Below are 15721 nucleotides of genomic sequence, written 5' to 3' on the forward strand. Positions count from 1 at the left end.
GCATTTGTCCCCTCTTGGGATTAAACTAAGAGAAGGAAGGTAAGCCGTGACCCTCTAAATCATCAGTTTTCATAGTTCTGGTTTCCTATCCCAGGGTACTTCTCTCCCAAGGCAGTTCATACTGGAATGGTCCTTAACTTCTGGGTGAAGTCCTCTCCTTATCCTTGTAAACTTCAACAAGATAATCAAAGCTCAGCACAAAGCAAGCCTGACATTCATACTGTTGATACATAACGTCTATAACATCTCCTTTAGAGTCTTTCTCGGACTCATTTTTTTTCCATGAGTCCTGTTTTTTCCTTGCTGTTGTCCTCATCAGACCTCATTGTCCGTATTTCTACCTACTCAGAGTTAACCTTGCTCCTCCCGTGGCACTTCTCACTGTTGCAAATTCACCATCTTGCCATCTGGAATTGCTTAATGTTGTAGCCACTGGACTAACCTGATGTTTCTACACATTTTAGATGCCCTTGCTGTCGTTATAGAAGTCGCCAACCACGCCAATGACACCATGAAGCAAGGAGTAAGTATCTTGATTTCAGTGGCTGACAGACTGTTGAACCTGGGGGCCCAGGCCTTCATGTGCTACACATTCTCTTTTTGTAGGACAACTTTCAGAAGCTTATGCAGATTCAGTACAGCCTAAATGGACACCATGAAATAGTGCAGCCTGGACGGGTAAGTGTTTTAGACTGCCTTTTGCAAATGTAATGTGATGCACTTAGACACCTTTTATAGCCTTTTTGCATTTCAGTTATGAAAATAGGTTATTGTTGTTACTCTGCACTGTCTCAATCTGGATCAACTAGGTTCATTCTATCCATTCAAAACATTCATGACTTAAGTCACTGTGACAAAAAGTACAATTCAATTAGGAGAATAGCAAGGGACCCCACAGAGTATCTGATTAAATAGAATCATTTTATTGTGTAATACTAACTGACCTCACACAGCTTTAAAGACCACTTCAGTTAAGATCTTGAGTGTAAGAGGGGATTATAAGGGGAGGGAGAAAACTGTATTTTGGTGCTCTTCATAGAGCACAAAAGTGGCCTAGGGAATGAGTTCAGCAAAATTACAAAATGCAATTGTCAGGACATTGGCTATACCTCAGGATCAAGTACACACTCAGTCAGTTACAGTTCAGACCACGTAGTACCCCTGGACTGGATTTATGAATACTGGATTTATGAAACTGCCGGCTTGTCCAACTCCTTCAAAAGTTTAAGAAGAAACCATGACTGTAAAAAGTCACATGGAAATTATGTCCACCCAGCCCTACCTCCAAAAAAAATTCTGGGGAAACAAAGTTGAAAAACAAATTATATGCATATTGTAGTTGTGTTATGATGGGACTAAATGGGCATTTGTTTGGATGAATCAGGTTTTTCTCAAAGAGGGAACTCTGATGAAGCTGTCTCGGAAAGTCATGCAGCCCCGAGTGTTTTTCCTGGTAAGTGACTGTGTGTGTTTCTGAGCCAGAAGAGGGGATAATTGCCTAATGGAAGGAGACATTTGTATATGACAGATGAGCTTAACACATTCGGAGAGATTTAGTGGGATCTTTGGCTGACTATCTTGCTTACTTGCATTTCAAGTAACGGAAACAAAGTCTTTTATGATGTAGAACCAGAAAATTATTTCCTTTTTGAATTCAGTTTATGTCACTTCTCACTTAGAAAAGTTGATTCCATCATTTATTTAGATTGTAATACTTTAGTGGGATTTAGAATTCAGAAAACATATCTGTTACAGAACTTGGAAGGAAAGCACATGTTCTAGAAATTGCCTTTTTAATCTAATAAAGCATTCTGGGTGGTCATAGTTTATATAAGCAGACATAAGTGTTTTTATTCAGAGAAGTGTTTTTATTCAGAGAACTTTTAATAAGAAAGGAATATTTTTCTTTTATTTCAGTGTCTTATCAGTGTCTTGGTAGCTGACATTTTTGCTTTACTTCATTCTATGAAATATTTCTACTTTCAGTTTAACGATGCCCTGCTATATACAACACCAGTGCAGTCTGGGATGTATAAACTGAACAATATGCTCTCATTGGCTGGAATGAAGGTTTGTGTGTCTGTTAGAAGATGTTTCTTTTCTTAACCCAAGTATATTTAAAGCAAAGCCCAAAGATAACTGTCTTTCTTACATACTTGACTTTTCTCTCTCCCTATGTTACTGTTTATATGTTTATTTATTCATTCATTAGTCATTTACTCATACATTCATTTATTCATGAGGTGTTTATTGAGAACTATAAACAAAACATGGTAAGACATTTGGTAAAAAATACAAAGATGAGTTGAATCATGATTGTTTTTGTCTCTCCCCACCCTCTGCCCGCCCAGAAGCTCAGCAACTAGAGTTGGGAAGATAATAAGCCACACATAAATACCTATAAAATAGACAGTAATAAATATCACTGTGAAGGTACAATTAATGTTTGGGGGAGTCCTGGGGCACCTGGGTGGCTCAGTTGGTTAAGCATCCGACTCTTAGTTTCAGCTCAGGTCATGCATGGTCTCAGGGTGGTGACATTGAGCCCAGAGTCAGTCTCCATGCTCAGTGTGGAGTCGGCTTGAGATTCTCTCTCCCTCTCTGCCCTTACCACCCCTCCTCAAATAAAGAAATAAATAAGATCTTTTTAGAAAGAAAAATTGGGGGGTGGCTCAGAAAATAAGGAGTATGCAGCTTTCAGGAGGACCTGGTGGAGGAATTGGTAGCAGCTGGGAAACAGAGAGAATTGAGGAAGTCTTTGGAGGAAGAGCCACAAGCCTTAAAGAATAGGTCACATTTGGCCACACTGAGATGCAGGGAAGGCGCCTTGTTCTAGGTAGAGGGAGTGAGCAACGGGCTGAAGGTGGGAAAGTTGGGCATGTATATATATGTATATACACATACATATATATATATATAGGCATTTAACTCTGGCACACAGAGCAGTTGAAGGAGAGTCATGGTAGATAAAGTTGAGTCTGAAGGTTGATGGTGGCTGACAGCAGCCAAGGCATTAAGCAGCTTCAGGGAAGAGATTTGCAATAGGCTGAATTTGCTGAAACTGTTTTGCTTTCTTTAAGGTCAGAAAACCCACCCAAGAAGCATATCAGAATGAACTAAAGATTGAAAGTGTAGAACGCTCCTTTATCCTCTCAGCCAGGTAAATTTCTGAAATCTGTGTGAACATTTGCCAGGATTACAGGGTCATACATCTCCAGCACTTCCTACATTTGGGTAAACTGCTAGACCTACTTTTTTTTTTCTCCTTCTTTTCAGTCCCCAAACCGTGGAGTTTATTCTTGGTTTACCATGTAGGTAAAATGTCTAATTGCTGATCCAACAATGTGTTTGAAGCGCAGAAATAAAAATATTCTGTGAAGAGAATAATAATGCTGAAAAGTGCCTTGCTGATCTTTTCTTTTTTTTTTTTAGTGAATACTTCAAACCTTTTACAATGGCACCTAATGTTTTTAAAGACACCTAGTGCTTTATAATTCACTAGGAAGTTTTCACATAACATTGAAAGGTCATAACAAACCTATGAGGTAGGTGTCATCTCGTTAAAAATGAGGAAGACTAAGTTAGAGAAAAAGTACATTTCTGTCTTCATGGTACATAGCTGGCAAAATCAGGATACAAAAAGAAACTTTTTACTTTTAAATCTGTTGTTATTTATGATACCACGTTGCCTCAAAATGGAACCTGCAGTGACTTATGTGTAAATCAAAATATATTACCATTACATAAAGGAAGTGCCAAGGAAATCAGAAGCTTTATGACTCATACAGTTACTGGCCACATGGCCAAAGTGAATGTTTGGCAGGACTTGGCTGAAGAGACACCAGCAGCCACAGCATGTTCACTGCTGGATCGGGATAGCAAGTCTGGGCAGCTCTCAAATCTAACCTTTAATATAAAAATAGTAGCAAACACTTACGTAGCATTTACTTTGTGCCAGGCACTATCCAAAGCACTTTCTATGTGTTCATTCATTAAATCTTCATAAAAACCTAATGAGGTGAGTTTGCTAATTTTATACCCATTTAATGGGTTAAAAAAGCCACCCAGCTATTAAGTGTCAGGGCCAGGATTTGAACCCAGGCAGCCTGCTTCCAGCTGTGTCTATACCAGTAAAATCAACCAGAATTTTTAGTAGCAGCTAGAGTCGCAACCGGACCCATTTATTACCTGGGATCAGGCCCAATGCTGAACTTATAATTCATTTTCTCTTTTAATTTCCAAGATAACTAGGAGAGTAGGTGTTGTCTTGATCTTACAGATGAGAAAAAAAAGGCAGGCTCAGGGAAGTTAAATAGATTATACAAGTAATAGACAATGGAGCTCAAATTTTTTTTAAAGATTTTATTTATTTATTTGATAGACAGAGATCACAAGCAAGCAGAGAGGCAGGCAGAGAGAGAGGGGGAAGCAGGCTCCCTGCTGAGCAGAGAGCCCGATGTGGGGCTCGATCCCAGGATCCCGGGATCATGACCTGAGCCAAAGGCAGAGGCTTTAACCCACTGAGCCACCCAGGTGCCCCTGGAGCTCAAATTTTAACCGAGGTATATCTGATGGTGAAAGTGATGCTTTCAGCCATTATAATATTGCCTATTTCCATGGATGTCAAGGACTGAGATCTAAATGTCTGGCTTCCCATAATCAGGACAAGAGCAGTCCCCTGGGTCATTGTCACTCTTCTGAAATGGAATAGCCACTGCTGCCTAACACCAGATCTTGGGAAGAGAAGACAAATAGGGTTTGTTTGAGGTTTGTCGAAACCATCTACCTGCCAAAGCAAGCAGTTTCTGGAGGGTACCTGAAGCATTCTGTAGATTAATTTTTAGAGAGTATGGTAAACTCTTGGTCACCTGGAACTAAGACTCTTTTTTTTTAGTTTGAACAAAAGTACAAGGAACATCAAGTCTGTGTGCATCAGGTTCCTGGCAGATACTTAAGCTTGATTCTTAATATCAAGAAAGTAATTTTTGGGTGCCTGGGTGGCTCAGTTAGTTAGGTGTTTGCGATCCCAGGGTCCTGGGATCAAGCTCCACATCAGGCTCCCTGCTCAGAGGGGGGCCTGCTTTTCCCTCTCTTGCTCTTCCTGCTTGTGCTCTCTCTCTCTGTCCAATAAATAAATAAAATCTAAAAAAAATTTTAGAAAATAAAAAAAAGGAAAGAAAGGAAGTGATTTTCAAATATCCAGAGAGAAAGTATCTATAGGAAAGTCAGGTTTTCAGTTGCACTTAAATATCTTAAGTAAAAATATGCTTTGGTAAAAACAAAATTCCATTTTATTAACAATTAAATAACTGAGGAAATGATGGTAAATCCTCCTTTCTTTGGTTGCCATCCAGGTAAATATGTGGATGTCCAGATCAGCCTCTTAGACCTTAGTAAAGTCATTGGAATTTTATATGTGATGGGAAGCCATCTGAGGGTCTTAAGCTAAAAATTGGTATGATCTTAGGTATATTTTTAGACGAGGACACTGGTTTCTTTATAGAAGATAGACCATCAGAGATTAGAGTAGAAGTTGGGAGACCAGGTAGGAGGCTAGATGATTCTCTCTTGGACTAGAATGGTAAGAAATGGTTGGAATCAGGGAGAGTTAATAGGATTATTGATGGACTGAACTTGGGTTATACAGGAAAAACAAGAAAACTGGAAAGTTCTCGATAAAGGGAGGGGAAGCTGACACATATTGAATACCTCTAGTGTACCATGCTCTTCTTCTGAGGTCCCCCCGCCCCCCCCCCCGCCACAGGGAACGGATACAGTATAATATGTAGGAAGGAGGTGAGAAGGCCTTCTGTGATCTGGGTCCTGTATGCCTCACCAGTCAGATCTCTGTCCATTTTCCCTGTCCGCACCCCCACCAGAGCATGGCATATTCCGCCAGCATGGATCTGCTTGTTCTCCATGCATGCCAGCCTACCTCATTTCCTTCTGCCTTTTGCATAGACAGCTGCCTGTGCCTGGAATTCATCCCTTCGTTCAGTAATATGAAGCGTCTGCTGTAGACCAGGCATCGTGCCAGGCATCAGGATAATGTGGAGAATTAAAAGGGCCCTTCCTTCCCTGACCTTGCATTCTGTTAGGGAAGACATACACTTAGCAAAATGTCAACACAATCAGCTATTATTGTGATTAAGTAGTACACAGGAAAACTACCAGGTGCTATGAGGCTGTAGAACAAGGAACCTTGAACTAACTTTGGTGGAGAAAGGGCAGTCAGGGATAGCTACCTGAAAGACCTGCTGTGTCAGTTGAGTTACAAAAGATAAGCAGGAGTTGGTTAGAAGGCAAAGAGGAAAGAGAAAGGCTGCTGGTCATTGGGAATAATGTGTACAAAGTCCCTGAGGTGGAGAGGGCATAGCAAATTCAAAGAACTGAAAGACCAGAATGGCATGAACATAGAGAATAAAAGGGAAAGCCAAGGTAAGCCTGGAGGGACAGGGGAAAGCTGAGGCAGAACTTGTGGATTTGGGGCTTGAGCCAAAGAGCCGCAGGAAACCACTGAAAGGCTTGTACAAGGGAATGATGTGATTAGTTTGGCCTTTTTAAAAGTTGGTTGCTAGGTGGAAAATGGTTTGGGAGGGGAAGTAAAGGAGATGATTAATCGGACACGGGGTTGAGACCCAGAGGTATTAAAAGCAAGTCTCTGACTGGTACACTGTGCCAGGTAGTGCCGGGCCATTTCCTGTGACGGGAAATGCCAGGAGAGGAGCAGCGTTGGGGGAAGAATCAGGAATTTAGTTTCAGATGTGCATATCAAATATGAGGTGCCTATCAATCATGGAGCCATCAGGGCGCCTGGGTGGCTCAATCGGTTGAGCATCCAGCTCTTGATTTCAGCTCAGGTCTTGATCTCAGGGTCTGAGTTCAAGCCCCAAGTTGGGCTCCAGGCTGGGCATGAAGCCTAAGTTTAAAAAAAAAGAAAAGAAAAAAATGGAGCCATCAGTGAGACAGTGCCTGTAAGGATCTTGAGGTCCGAAGGGAGCCCAGACATGGCATATATTTGGGAGTCATGAGCTTAGAGAAGATAACCAAAGCTGGGAGGCCAGACGCCGGTGCACAGAGACACTACAAGGTTCTCTCTCGAACTCATCAGTTCTTCCAGTCCTAACATACTCATTCCCTGTGCAGAGCTTTCCCTGCTGCCTAAATAACATAATTTACTACTTCTTTGTTTCTTGTCTACCTTACCTTTATTGTATCATGCAGTAGTTACTTGCTTTTGTGTCTCACCTCAATTAGAGATGAGCCCTTACAAGTGGTGTGTTTTGTATGTGCGATTCATGGCTTAGTACCTTGCCCTCAGAAGTCTCTCACTAAATGTAACTCAGATGAATTGAAATGAAGTGGTATGGCCTTTAGACCTCAGAATAGCGTTCCACAGTTATACAAGGAGTAAATAATGTGGCAACATCTAACATGCCAGCAATCCCTGCTACTGGAGGTCTTTTGGAATGCATCCCAATCAATGGGAGAATGGGGCTTATATAATACAAATTTGCTTTCTGGGTAATGCACACATTCCATAAAGAAAAGAATACAGGTTTAACTGTAATTTAAGTGGGTTTAACTGAAGAAGGTGCTGATTCTTCTGCTAACTGTGCTACAAAAGAAGACTTAGCATGTCTCCACTCAATACTGCAGGCAAATGTGTGTGGTCTGTGAGAAATGTGTTATCAAGAGCTGGTAAACATTGTTTTGGCAGATCCCCACACAAGAGAGAGCCAGGAATGATTAAATGAAAGAACAGCATATGTGACATGATTTGCACAGTCAAATCACATTCCACATGCTCCCAGGGCTCCAGAAAAATCAGACGGCAATTCTCAATTAACCATCTGCCTCTCTGCTTTCTTTTAACTCTTCCACCAAAAAGTAGAGGAAGGGGAGAGAGAGGGAGGGACAGTATTATTTTATGAATGTTTACTTGGAAGCTTAAGCCTATATTCTCATAGCATAGTTCAGAGAACGGAGATGAATGACACAGTGGTGAAGGGTTCAATCTTTAGCCACACTTGGGCCTGATACAAGGTCATGTAGCCTGTTGTTTAAAACAAATTTTCCAACATTTCAAATCCTCGGCTTGCTTATCTGTAAATGGTGCTGGTTGGTGATAGTGATGGTATTAGGGAAAGAGGGTGTAAGATCCAATATGTGTTCTGTGGGGTAGCTCTGAGGATGAGTTGTGATGACATTTGCTCTTGATTTCAATTTGCAACGCATTTAGCACAGTTGGCTGACGTGTAGTAACTGTTGAATAAACGGCAGCTAGTTGGGACAGTAATAGTAGAGTGGTAGAGGAAATTGAGGCAGGTTTTATTTGGCTTAGAAAAATAAGAGCTGTTCTATTTTATTTTATTCTTGGTATATAATGATAATTTGAGAAACATACTAGTTTTAAAATTATATTTGTAAAGTGGATTTCTACTTTTTTAATATCCATGTGAGTGCATAGTCTGATTGGCACTTAAGCCATTTAGCAGGAAGGTAAATTTCTGACTATAATTATTGTGGGGAAGGTAGGTGGTTTTTTAGTATCTCCTGACCTGCTCTGAATTCATCAAAATACAAGAAAATGTGCCTGTTCGTACCATTAGGTACGAATTCCATTAGGCATAATGGAATTTTTAATTATAAAAACATTTAAAAGTTCAAGTATTCTTAAAATTAGAGTGAAAAATACAATGAAATTCTATATTCAATCACGCAGACACAAAACTTAACCAAGATTCTGCTACAAATACTTTTTTCTCAATTATTTCAAAACAAATCGCAGATATCAGGTCATTTTACTCCTACATACTTTCCTATGCCTTTCTAAAACAAGTAGACATTTCCTTACAAAATCACATTCCCATTATTATGATAGGTTTTATTTTATTATGAGAGATTATTAAATTCTGTCTACATGCACACAGAAACACACACACTACCTAAAATGTGCCTCTCATTCTTGAGTATTCAAAACTAAATGTGCTGATGCCAACAGTGATTTGGAGTCACCAGCGTTTTTTGGGGGGATGTGTGGTTGTAATAAAGCAGAACCAGAATACTTTATCTGAGCAGGCTTTCTCCCTATTTGGCCCATCTCTGTCTAGATTTGAATCCCATAGTTCCTGATGGCCTGGAGTAGCAGGGTAGCAGGATGGGAGGAATAAGTTGGGGAACCCTATAACAACAATTGCAGGCTCTTTCCCTTGTTAACCACTCCCTAAACATCTGTTTGTGATGCCAAATAGAGGTCTCCTTTACTCCAGTGCCCTTTCTAGAAAATTTTAGTAACATTTAATAATACTAATCTAATAATACTAAAAATAATTAGTATTCCATGTTTAAATTTGGATTTGAAACTTGATTCCTTGGAATATTTTTAAATTCTACTATTATATTTCAGGAAACATCTTGGTTATGTAAATAGCCATAGTAATTCATTGTATGACTAGCTCCTTTTTTTTTTTTTTTAAGATTTTGTTTATTTATTTGACTATGACTAACTCTTAAACTAAGCAAAAAAACTTCCAAATTTAAGAGACTTCACAAGTATACAGCAGTACTTTGGGGGAAGAAAAAAAGCATTGTATTTGCTAAAATGCCATGTGTTCTTTAATGCCTGCTCTGATTATTTGTGCCCGCAAACCTCAGAGCTCCTGCCTGTGACTAGCATTGTTGGGGAGGGTGGTGGAATCTGTTGCCAGGGCAGGAAGAAAAGAAGGAAGAAAAAGGCAAACAATAAAAGCTGACATCTGGTTGATGGAACCTTCTTTTGCCCTCAACAGTTCTGCCACAGAAAGGGATGAATGGCTAGAAGCAATTTCCAGGTCAATAGAAGAGTATGCCAAAAAAAGAATCACATTCTGCCCTAGTAGGAGTCTTGATGAGGTATGGTCTTTTCCTTCTTGGTTTTTGTTTTTTTGTTTTGTTTGTTTGTTTGTTTGTTTCTTCAGTGCATTTCAAGCCGTTTTTTACCCTAAAGAAACTTTCCCCAGGGGTTTAGAAAGGCAACATGTGTTTCACAGAAAGATGTATGTGTGGGTGTAATTTCAGAGCTAACTATCTTGTTAATGTCTAACGACAAGTCTGTGATAACAAGTAGCGCATTCATATTTTTTCAGGTTGTAAAACTTCATTGTAAAAAATGGGGGAAATACAATATAATTTAAGGAAGAAAGTAACCAGCTGTCATTGGCACTACCACAGGCATCTTTTTAAAGTTAATTTTGCAGCAAAGGATTATTAGGATATAGCTAATCTTAATATCCTGAGAACATGACAACTATAATAGCCCACCACATCCTTAATGACACCATCAGCACTGAGCTGCCATTGCGCACCCCCTCCCCAAATAGCTTGATTCTATAGTACTCTATGTGCATGGAGGTAATGAAAAGTCATTCTTCCACAGGCTGACTCAGAAAATAAAGAGGAAGTTAGTCCTCTTGGATCAAAAGCTCCCATCTGGATCCCTGATACTAGAGCCACAATGTGTATGATCTGCACAAGTGAATTTACTCTGACCTGGAGACGACACCACTGTCGGGCCTGTGGGAAGGTGGGAGAAATTGACATCCATCTCCCTTGTGATTTCTTTTTCAAGATTTTATTTATTTATTTGACAGACAGGGATCACAAGTAGGCAGAGAGGCAGGCAGAGAGAGAGGAAGGGAAGCATGTTCTCTGCTGAGCAGAGAGCCTGATGCAGGGCTCAATCCCAGGATGCTGGGATCATGACCTGAGCCAAAGGCAGAGGCTTTAACCCACTGAGCCACCCAGGCACTCCTCCCTTGTGATTTTTAATAGCTCCAGGCTGTACATAGTGAAGAAGCTTATTTCCTCCTATAAATCATGGCGGGGAGAAGAAAAGATACTGAATTGTGGATGATATTTTCTCTAAATACTTAGGCATAGGGCAATCTCTTTAGGGAACTTACCCTTACTTACCAAGATTACTGTAGAATGTCAATAATAGATTGTTTTCATTAAAAAACAACATTGACTAATAATTATTTAAACTACCTTTATCTAGATACTAAGTATTTAATAGAGGTACTTTGAGTGTTGAAATGATCACCAGTGACGTGTCTAGGTCTTCATGACCTCGTTAGTCAAATGATCATCGTAACAATGATGTCAAAGAATTGCTGTGAAGAGTAAACGGAGTCTATTTAGAAGCATTTAGTAGAGGGCCAGATGCTTGGTAGAGGCACAGCAGACGTGGTCGTAGTTACTTAGCGATGGTGATGGGCAATGTCCCTGATGATAAGTACAGCTAACAGAGGGCTTCATGCACATCCTGCACGGTTCTAAACACTTTGCACATGTTAATGCTCTTAGTATTTTATTTTATGGAGTTAGCACTTGGTCCTAGTGTGTGGCCTCTTCATCTTCCGTTGTAGTGTTGTGCGTGAGTTCACCACAGGCCTGAACTCCACAGAGGTATTAGAGAGAGTGACTGAGAAAAGGTTTTGAAAGCCCTCTAGGTAGACAGCTTTATCTACTGTGGCCTACTCGTTGGTTTGATGTGGAGGTTATTCCAAATAAAATAATTCCAATGTGTTTCCAGATTGTATGCCAAGCCTGTTCATCAAATAAATACGGTTTAGATTACCTGAAAAATCAACCAGCAAGAGTATGTGAACATTGTTTCCAAGAACTGCAGAAACTAGGTAATATATAAGTAAAGATCTAACAAATTCCTTTATTCCCAGATGCTTCCAAACGACCTTCTGAAAGAATCATCTCAGGTGCATTAGCGATGTGATTGGTGATAGTCATCTCAAAATGTTAAGAATTTTGCTTTCGTAATTTAATTAAGCTTTCTTAATGCATAGGATACTAATTGTAGAAATATAATTATAGAATGAAATGCTTTAAAACAGTTACAAGGGAACTTTAACTTTAAAGTAATTTTGAAGTTTATAGTTTCCCAACTGTGTGCTTGTTACAAATCATGTTTATCTCTGTGGACATAGACTGACTGGGTGGCCCTTTGTTAACTTATTTCTAATTACTTGGACTGATTTGGTGATATATCTAAATGTCCAGCTTTTCACCAAGTACAAAATATCTGCCTGCTCATTATTTGTAGGTATCCATCCCCACAGTTAAGATGAATGCAGCTAGCAAGACCGCTCAGGTCTATATTTTGGGAAGAGAGTTTTCGTTCGGTTCCTGAACCTATATATAGGATCTGAATTTCAAAAAGGTTGTCCTTCATTTCCACGAAGAATAGCTTTCCGTCACCAAATGAGAATGTCTCAGTGAATAAAGCTAGATGGCATGCTATTTCAGAATCCGTATATTTATAGAGTAATAATAGCTGTTACATACATCGTCGCAGAAGACACATTTATCTAATCCTTCATTGGCCTTTTTGTTCCCCCCTTTGTTCTCTGGGTGTGCAGTATAGGCTGTGAACCTTCAGCACTCATTTTTAAAATCCTCTTTCTTAATCACCCACACCCATTTTTAGTCAATAAATCTTGACTGATTTATCCTCAAAGACCTTCTTAATTTTTTCATCTCAGCCCTATTTTTTAATCTGGACTATACTCATAGTTTCCCAACAGGTTTTCTGCTGCAAATCCTTCCTCCTTTCTACTGCCACATTTTTTTTTCTTCTAAATTCAGTCGGCTCCTGTCATTTCCCAGCCTAAAAGACCTTGGTTTCCCACAGCTTAAACAACAGTCCACATTCCTTAGAACCAGTCTTTTTTCCTTCAGCCTTATTATTCTCCAAATAGATTATCTAATTTCATACCTCTGCTTTTGCTTATGCGGACTTCTCTTCATGGAGTGTCCATCCTCTTCTTTTTGACTTGGCAAATTCCTGTTATACCTTAATGGCCAACTCAAATATCTTACTATCTCCCCAGCTTTCTCTGAATCTCTGCACTCAAAATTGGTGGTTTCCTATCTTGTCTTATGGCCCCTTTTCTAATACTTTGTTTATTATATTATTTTTATTCCATCATATATCTAGGTACTAAATGATGCTGTTAGTGTTGTTTTTTTTTTTAAAGTCAGGAGGGAAATTTATCTAATATATTTAAAATTGATAGTACATTAACATGTTTCATTATTCTAAAGGCACAAAAGGGTCATCCTTTCTCATGGTTTACAACTGAAAAGCATAAAATCATAGAGAATGGAAAGTCTTTCTCCCACTCAACTTTCGGCCATTCATCTTTTTTCCTGGGGGTCTCAGTGTCATCAGTTTCTCAAGTGTCCTTCCATAGATATTTTATGCAACAGTGTTTATCGATCTGAATTAAATTGAATTGCAAAATGCTTACCACTGGCTACATAAGTGCACCTGATTTGTTTTAGATCACCAGCATTCTCCTAAGATTGGATCTCCTGGAAATCACAAATCTCCTTCAAGTGCCTTATCATCAGTCTTACATAGTATTCCATCAGGGAGGAAACAGAAAAAGATCCCAGCTGCTCTCAAAGAAGTAAGTGTTCCCATTAAACTTGCAACCTGATATAAGCTGAATTATTCATATGCATATAATAGACTGTTTTTCTTCCATAAAGGAAGATGTCATTTCCCACTACTATTAAGACATGCATTTTAATAGTAGTGCTAGATGTGGCTGATGTCTCACTCTCTTGCTTGGTCTCCCGTATGACCTGAGTCATTCAGAAAATGGCACTTGAAAGGTTTGGAGAACATTTTAGAGCAATGGTAGCAAGTAAAGATAGTGTAGACATATGTGAATTATTTTTTTAAAGATTTTTATTTATTTGTCAAAGAGAGGGAAAGAGAGAGAGCACATGCAGGAGGAGTTGCAGGCAGAGGGTGAAGCAGGCTCCCCACTGAGGAAGGAGCCCAGTGTAGCACTCAATCTTAGGACCCTGGGATCATGACTTGAGTCAAAGGCACTTAACTAACCAACTGAGCCACCCAGGTGTCTCTACACATTTGAATTTTTTAAATTACTTTGAGAATACCCTATGCCAGAGGGAAGAAGTCTAGAATATTTTAGGTACTTTATTAGCATTTACTAATCTACACCATTTGCTTTTTTAAAGTATTGGTTGGCTATAGACAGCTGCACTGATAGTAAATTATGTTTCATTTCAACTTAAAAGAAAAATGTAAAAAGTTAGGATAGTCTGCACAGTTAAAACTGCCAGTGGCATGATCCACAGGCATCACCAGTACCCTAGTCCATCTCCTCTGATTCAAGGGTTCAGTCAGCCAGTATCGGTTAACACACAGCATTGCCTATCTGGGCCACCTCTGTTTTTTTGTTTTGTTTGTTTTAATTTTTTTTAAAGATTTTATTTATTTATTTGACACAGAGAGAGATCATAAGCACAAGTAGGAGGAGCAGCAGGCAGAGGGAGAAGCAGGCTCCCTGTTGAGCAATGAGCCCGATGTGGGGCTTGATCCCAGGACCCTGGGATCATAACCTGAGCCAAAGTACTGCTTAACCGACTGAGCCACCCAGGCACTCCTGGGCCACCTCCATTTTTTTTAGTTAATTAATTAGTTCTACCAGTTTTGAGGCCAGCAGAGTAGAGTTTTAAATTTTGTTCTTTTACTTGGTTATTCTAGAAGTGTTCTGCAGTGGAAAATGGAAGCAAACAACTCTAAAAAGATCGTGTTCTTTATGTAAAAATGAGTGTATTCCATCATGGCCATTAAAACACTAGTAAATGATCCATATAGCCAGTCTCATGAAATAGTAATAAGAGGACATAAAGTTCTAATTGTCAAGTTTCTTAAACTGGTTGAGCCAATTTAGTACTCTGAACTGTCTCTTCTGTCGCTCAGTTCCTGAATCTAAATTGACTTTCAGAACTTTAAGGTGCTTAACCAATGGAAATAGTTTCAGTTTTCTATAATTGTTCGCCTGTCCATGCTAATGTCACAGTTTATAAATATAATTCTTAAATTTGCTCTTCTTGTCAGTCTAAGCTCCACAGTGCAAGTTAAAAAACTATTTCTAGTCTAGACTAGACCCAGCCTGACTCCAGTCACATTTTGTACATCTTTCCACTCAGCCACACAAACCGACCTTCCACTGTCAAATCCCTACTTCCTGACTGCAGTAGCCATTTCTTCCTTTGCTCCACTGGCTCTCAAGGTGTTCTCCAAAGCAGCAAATCAGCATCACCTGAGAACTTACTAGAAATGGAAATTCCTAGACCCCACCCAAAGTCTACAGAATCAGGAACTTCAGCAAGCATTCTCTGTGATTTGGATATATACTAAATTTTGAGAACCACTGCTTTCTCCTTTGCAACCAAACTGAGAAAAATAATTTAACCGGTTAAGTACTATAAAAGTAAAAGTTTTCTACTTTCCATTAAACTTGATTTTTGTCTTTTTATTTGTAATTGTAATTTGTAACTATTTAAAGGATACAATTCAGGGGTGCCTTGCCAGGTCAGTGGGTAGAGCATGTGACTTTTGATCTCAGGGTCCTAAGTTTGAGCCCCACATTTGGTGTAGAGTTTTCTTTTAAAAATATATAGGGGCTCCAGAATAGCTCAGTTGTTAAGCATCTGTCTTCAGCTCAGGTCATGATCCCAGTATCCTGGAATTGAGCCCCATATCAGGCTCCCTGCTTAGCAGAGAGTCTGCTTCTCCTTCTGCAGCTCCTTTGTGCTTGTGTTCCCTCTCTTGCTATCTCTATCATAGATAAATAAAATCGTAAAAAAATAAATACACGCGCGCACGCGCTTGCGCGCGCAC

At 39.5% G+C, this 15721-nt stretch overlaps 1 protein-coding gene across 4 annotated transcripts in view; it reads left to right on the plus strand.

Moving 5' to 3' along the window:
• Positions 1 to 15721, plus strand: part of FGD6 (FYVE, RhoGEF and PH domain containing 6) — a 115044-nt gene that overhangs the window by 91363 nt on the left and 7960 nt on the right. For 3 of the 4 annotated variants that reach the window (XM_044228814.1, XM_044228816.1, XM_044228815.1), the window contains exons 10-18: positions 465 to 523; positions 607 to 678; positions 1385 to 1453; positions 1987 to 2070; positions 3081 to 3160; positions 9792 to 9894; positions 10418 to 10564; positions 11576 to 11678; positions 13342 to 13469. In XM_044228814.1, coding sequence (XP_044084749.1) covers positions 465 to 523; positions 607 to 678; positions 1385 to 1453; positions 1987 to 2070; positions 3081 to 3160; positions 9792 to 9894; positions 10418 to 10564; positions 11576 to 11678; positions 13342 to 13469 — 845 coding nt within the window. The remainder of the gene's footprint in view (positions 1 to 464; positions 524 to 606; positions 679 to 1384; positions 1454 to 1986; positions 2071 to 3080; positions 3161 to 9791; positions 9895 to 10417; positions 10565 to 11575; positions 11679 to 13341; positions 13470 to 15721) is intronic. The other variant, XM_044228817.1, reaches the window with a different exon arrangement.

This window comes from Neovison vison, chromosome 12, assembly GCF_020171115.1.
Source record: "Neovison vison isolate M4711 chromosome 12, ASM_NN_V1, whole genome shotgun sequence".
NCBI classification, from domain to species: Eukaryota; Metazoa; Chordata; class Mammalia; order Carnivora; family Mustelidae; genus Neogale; species Neogale vison.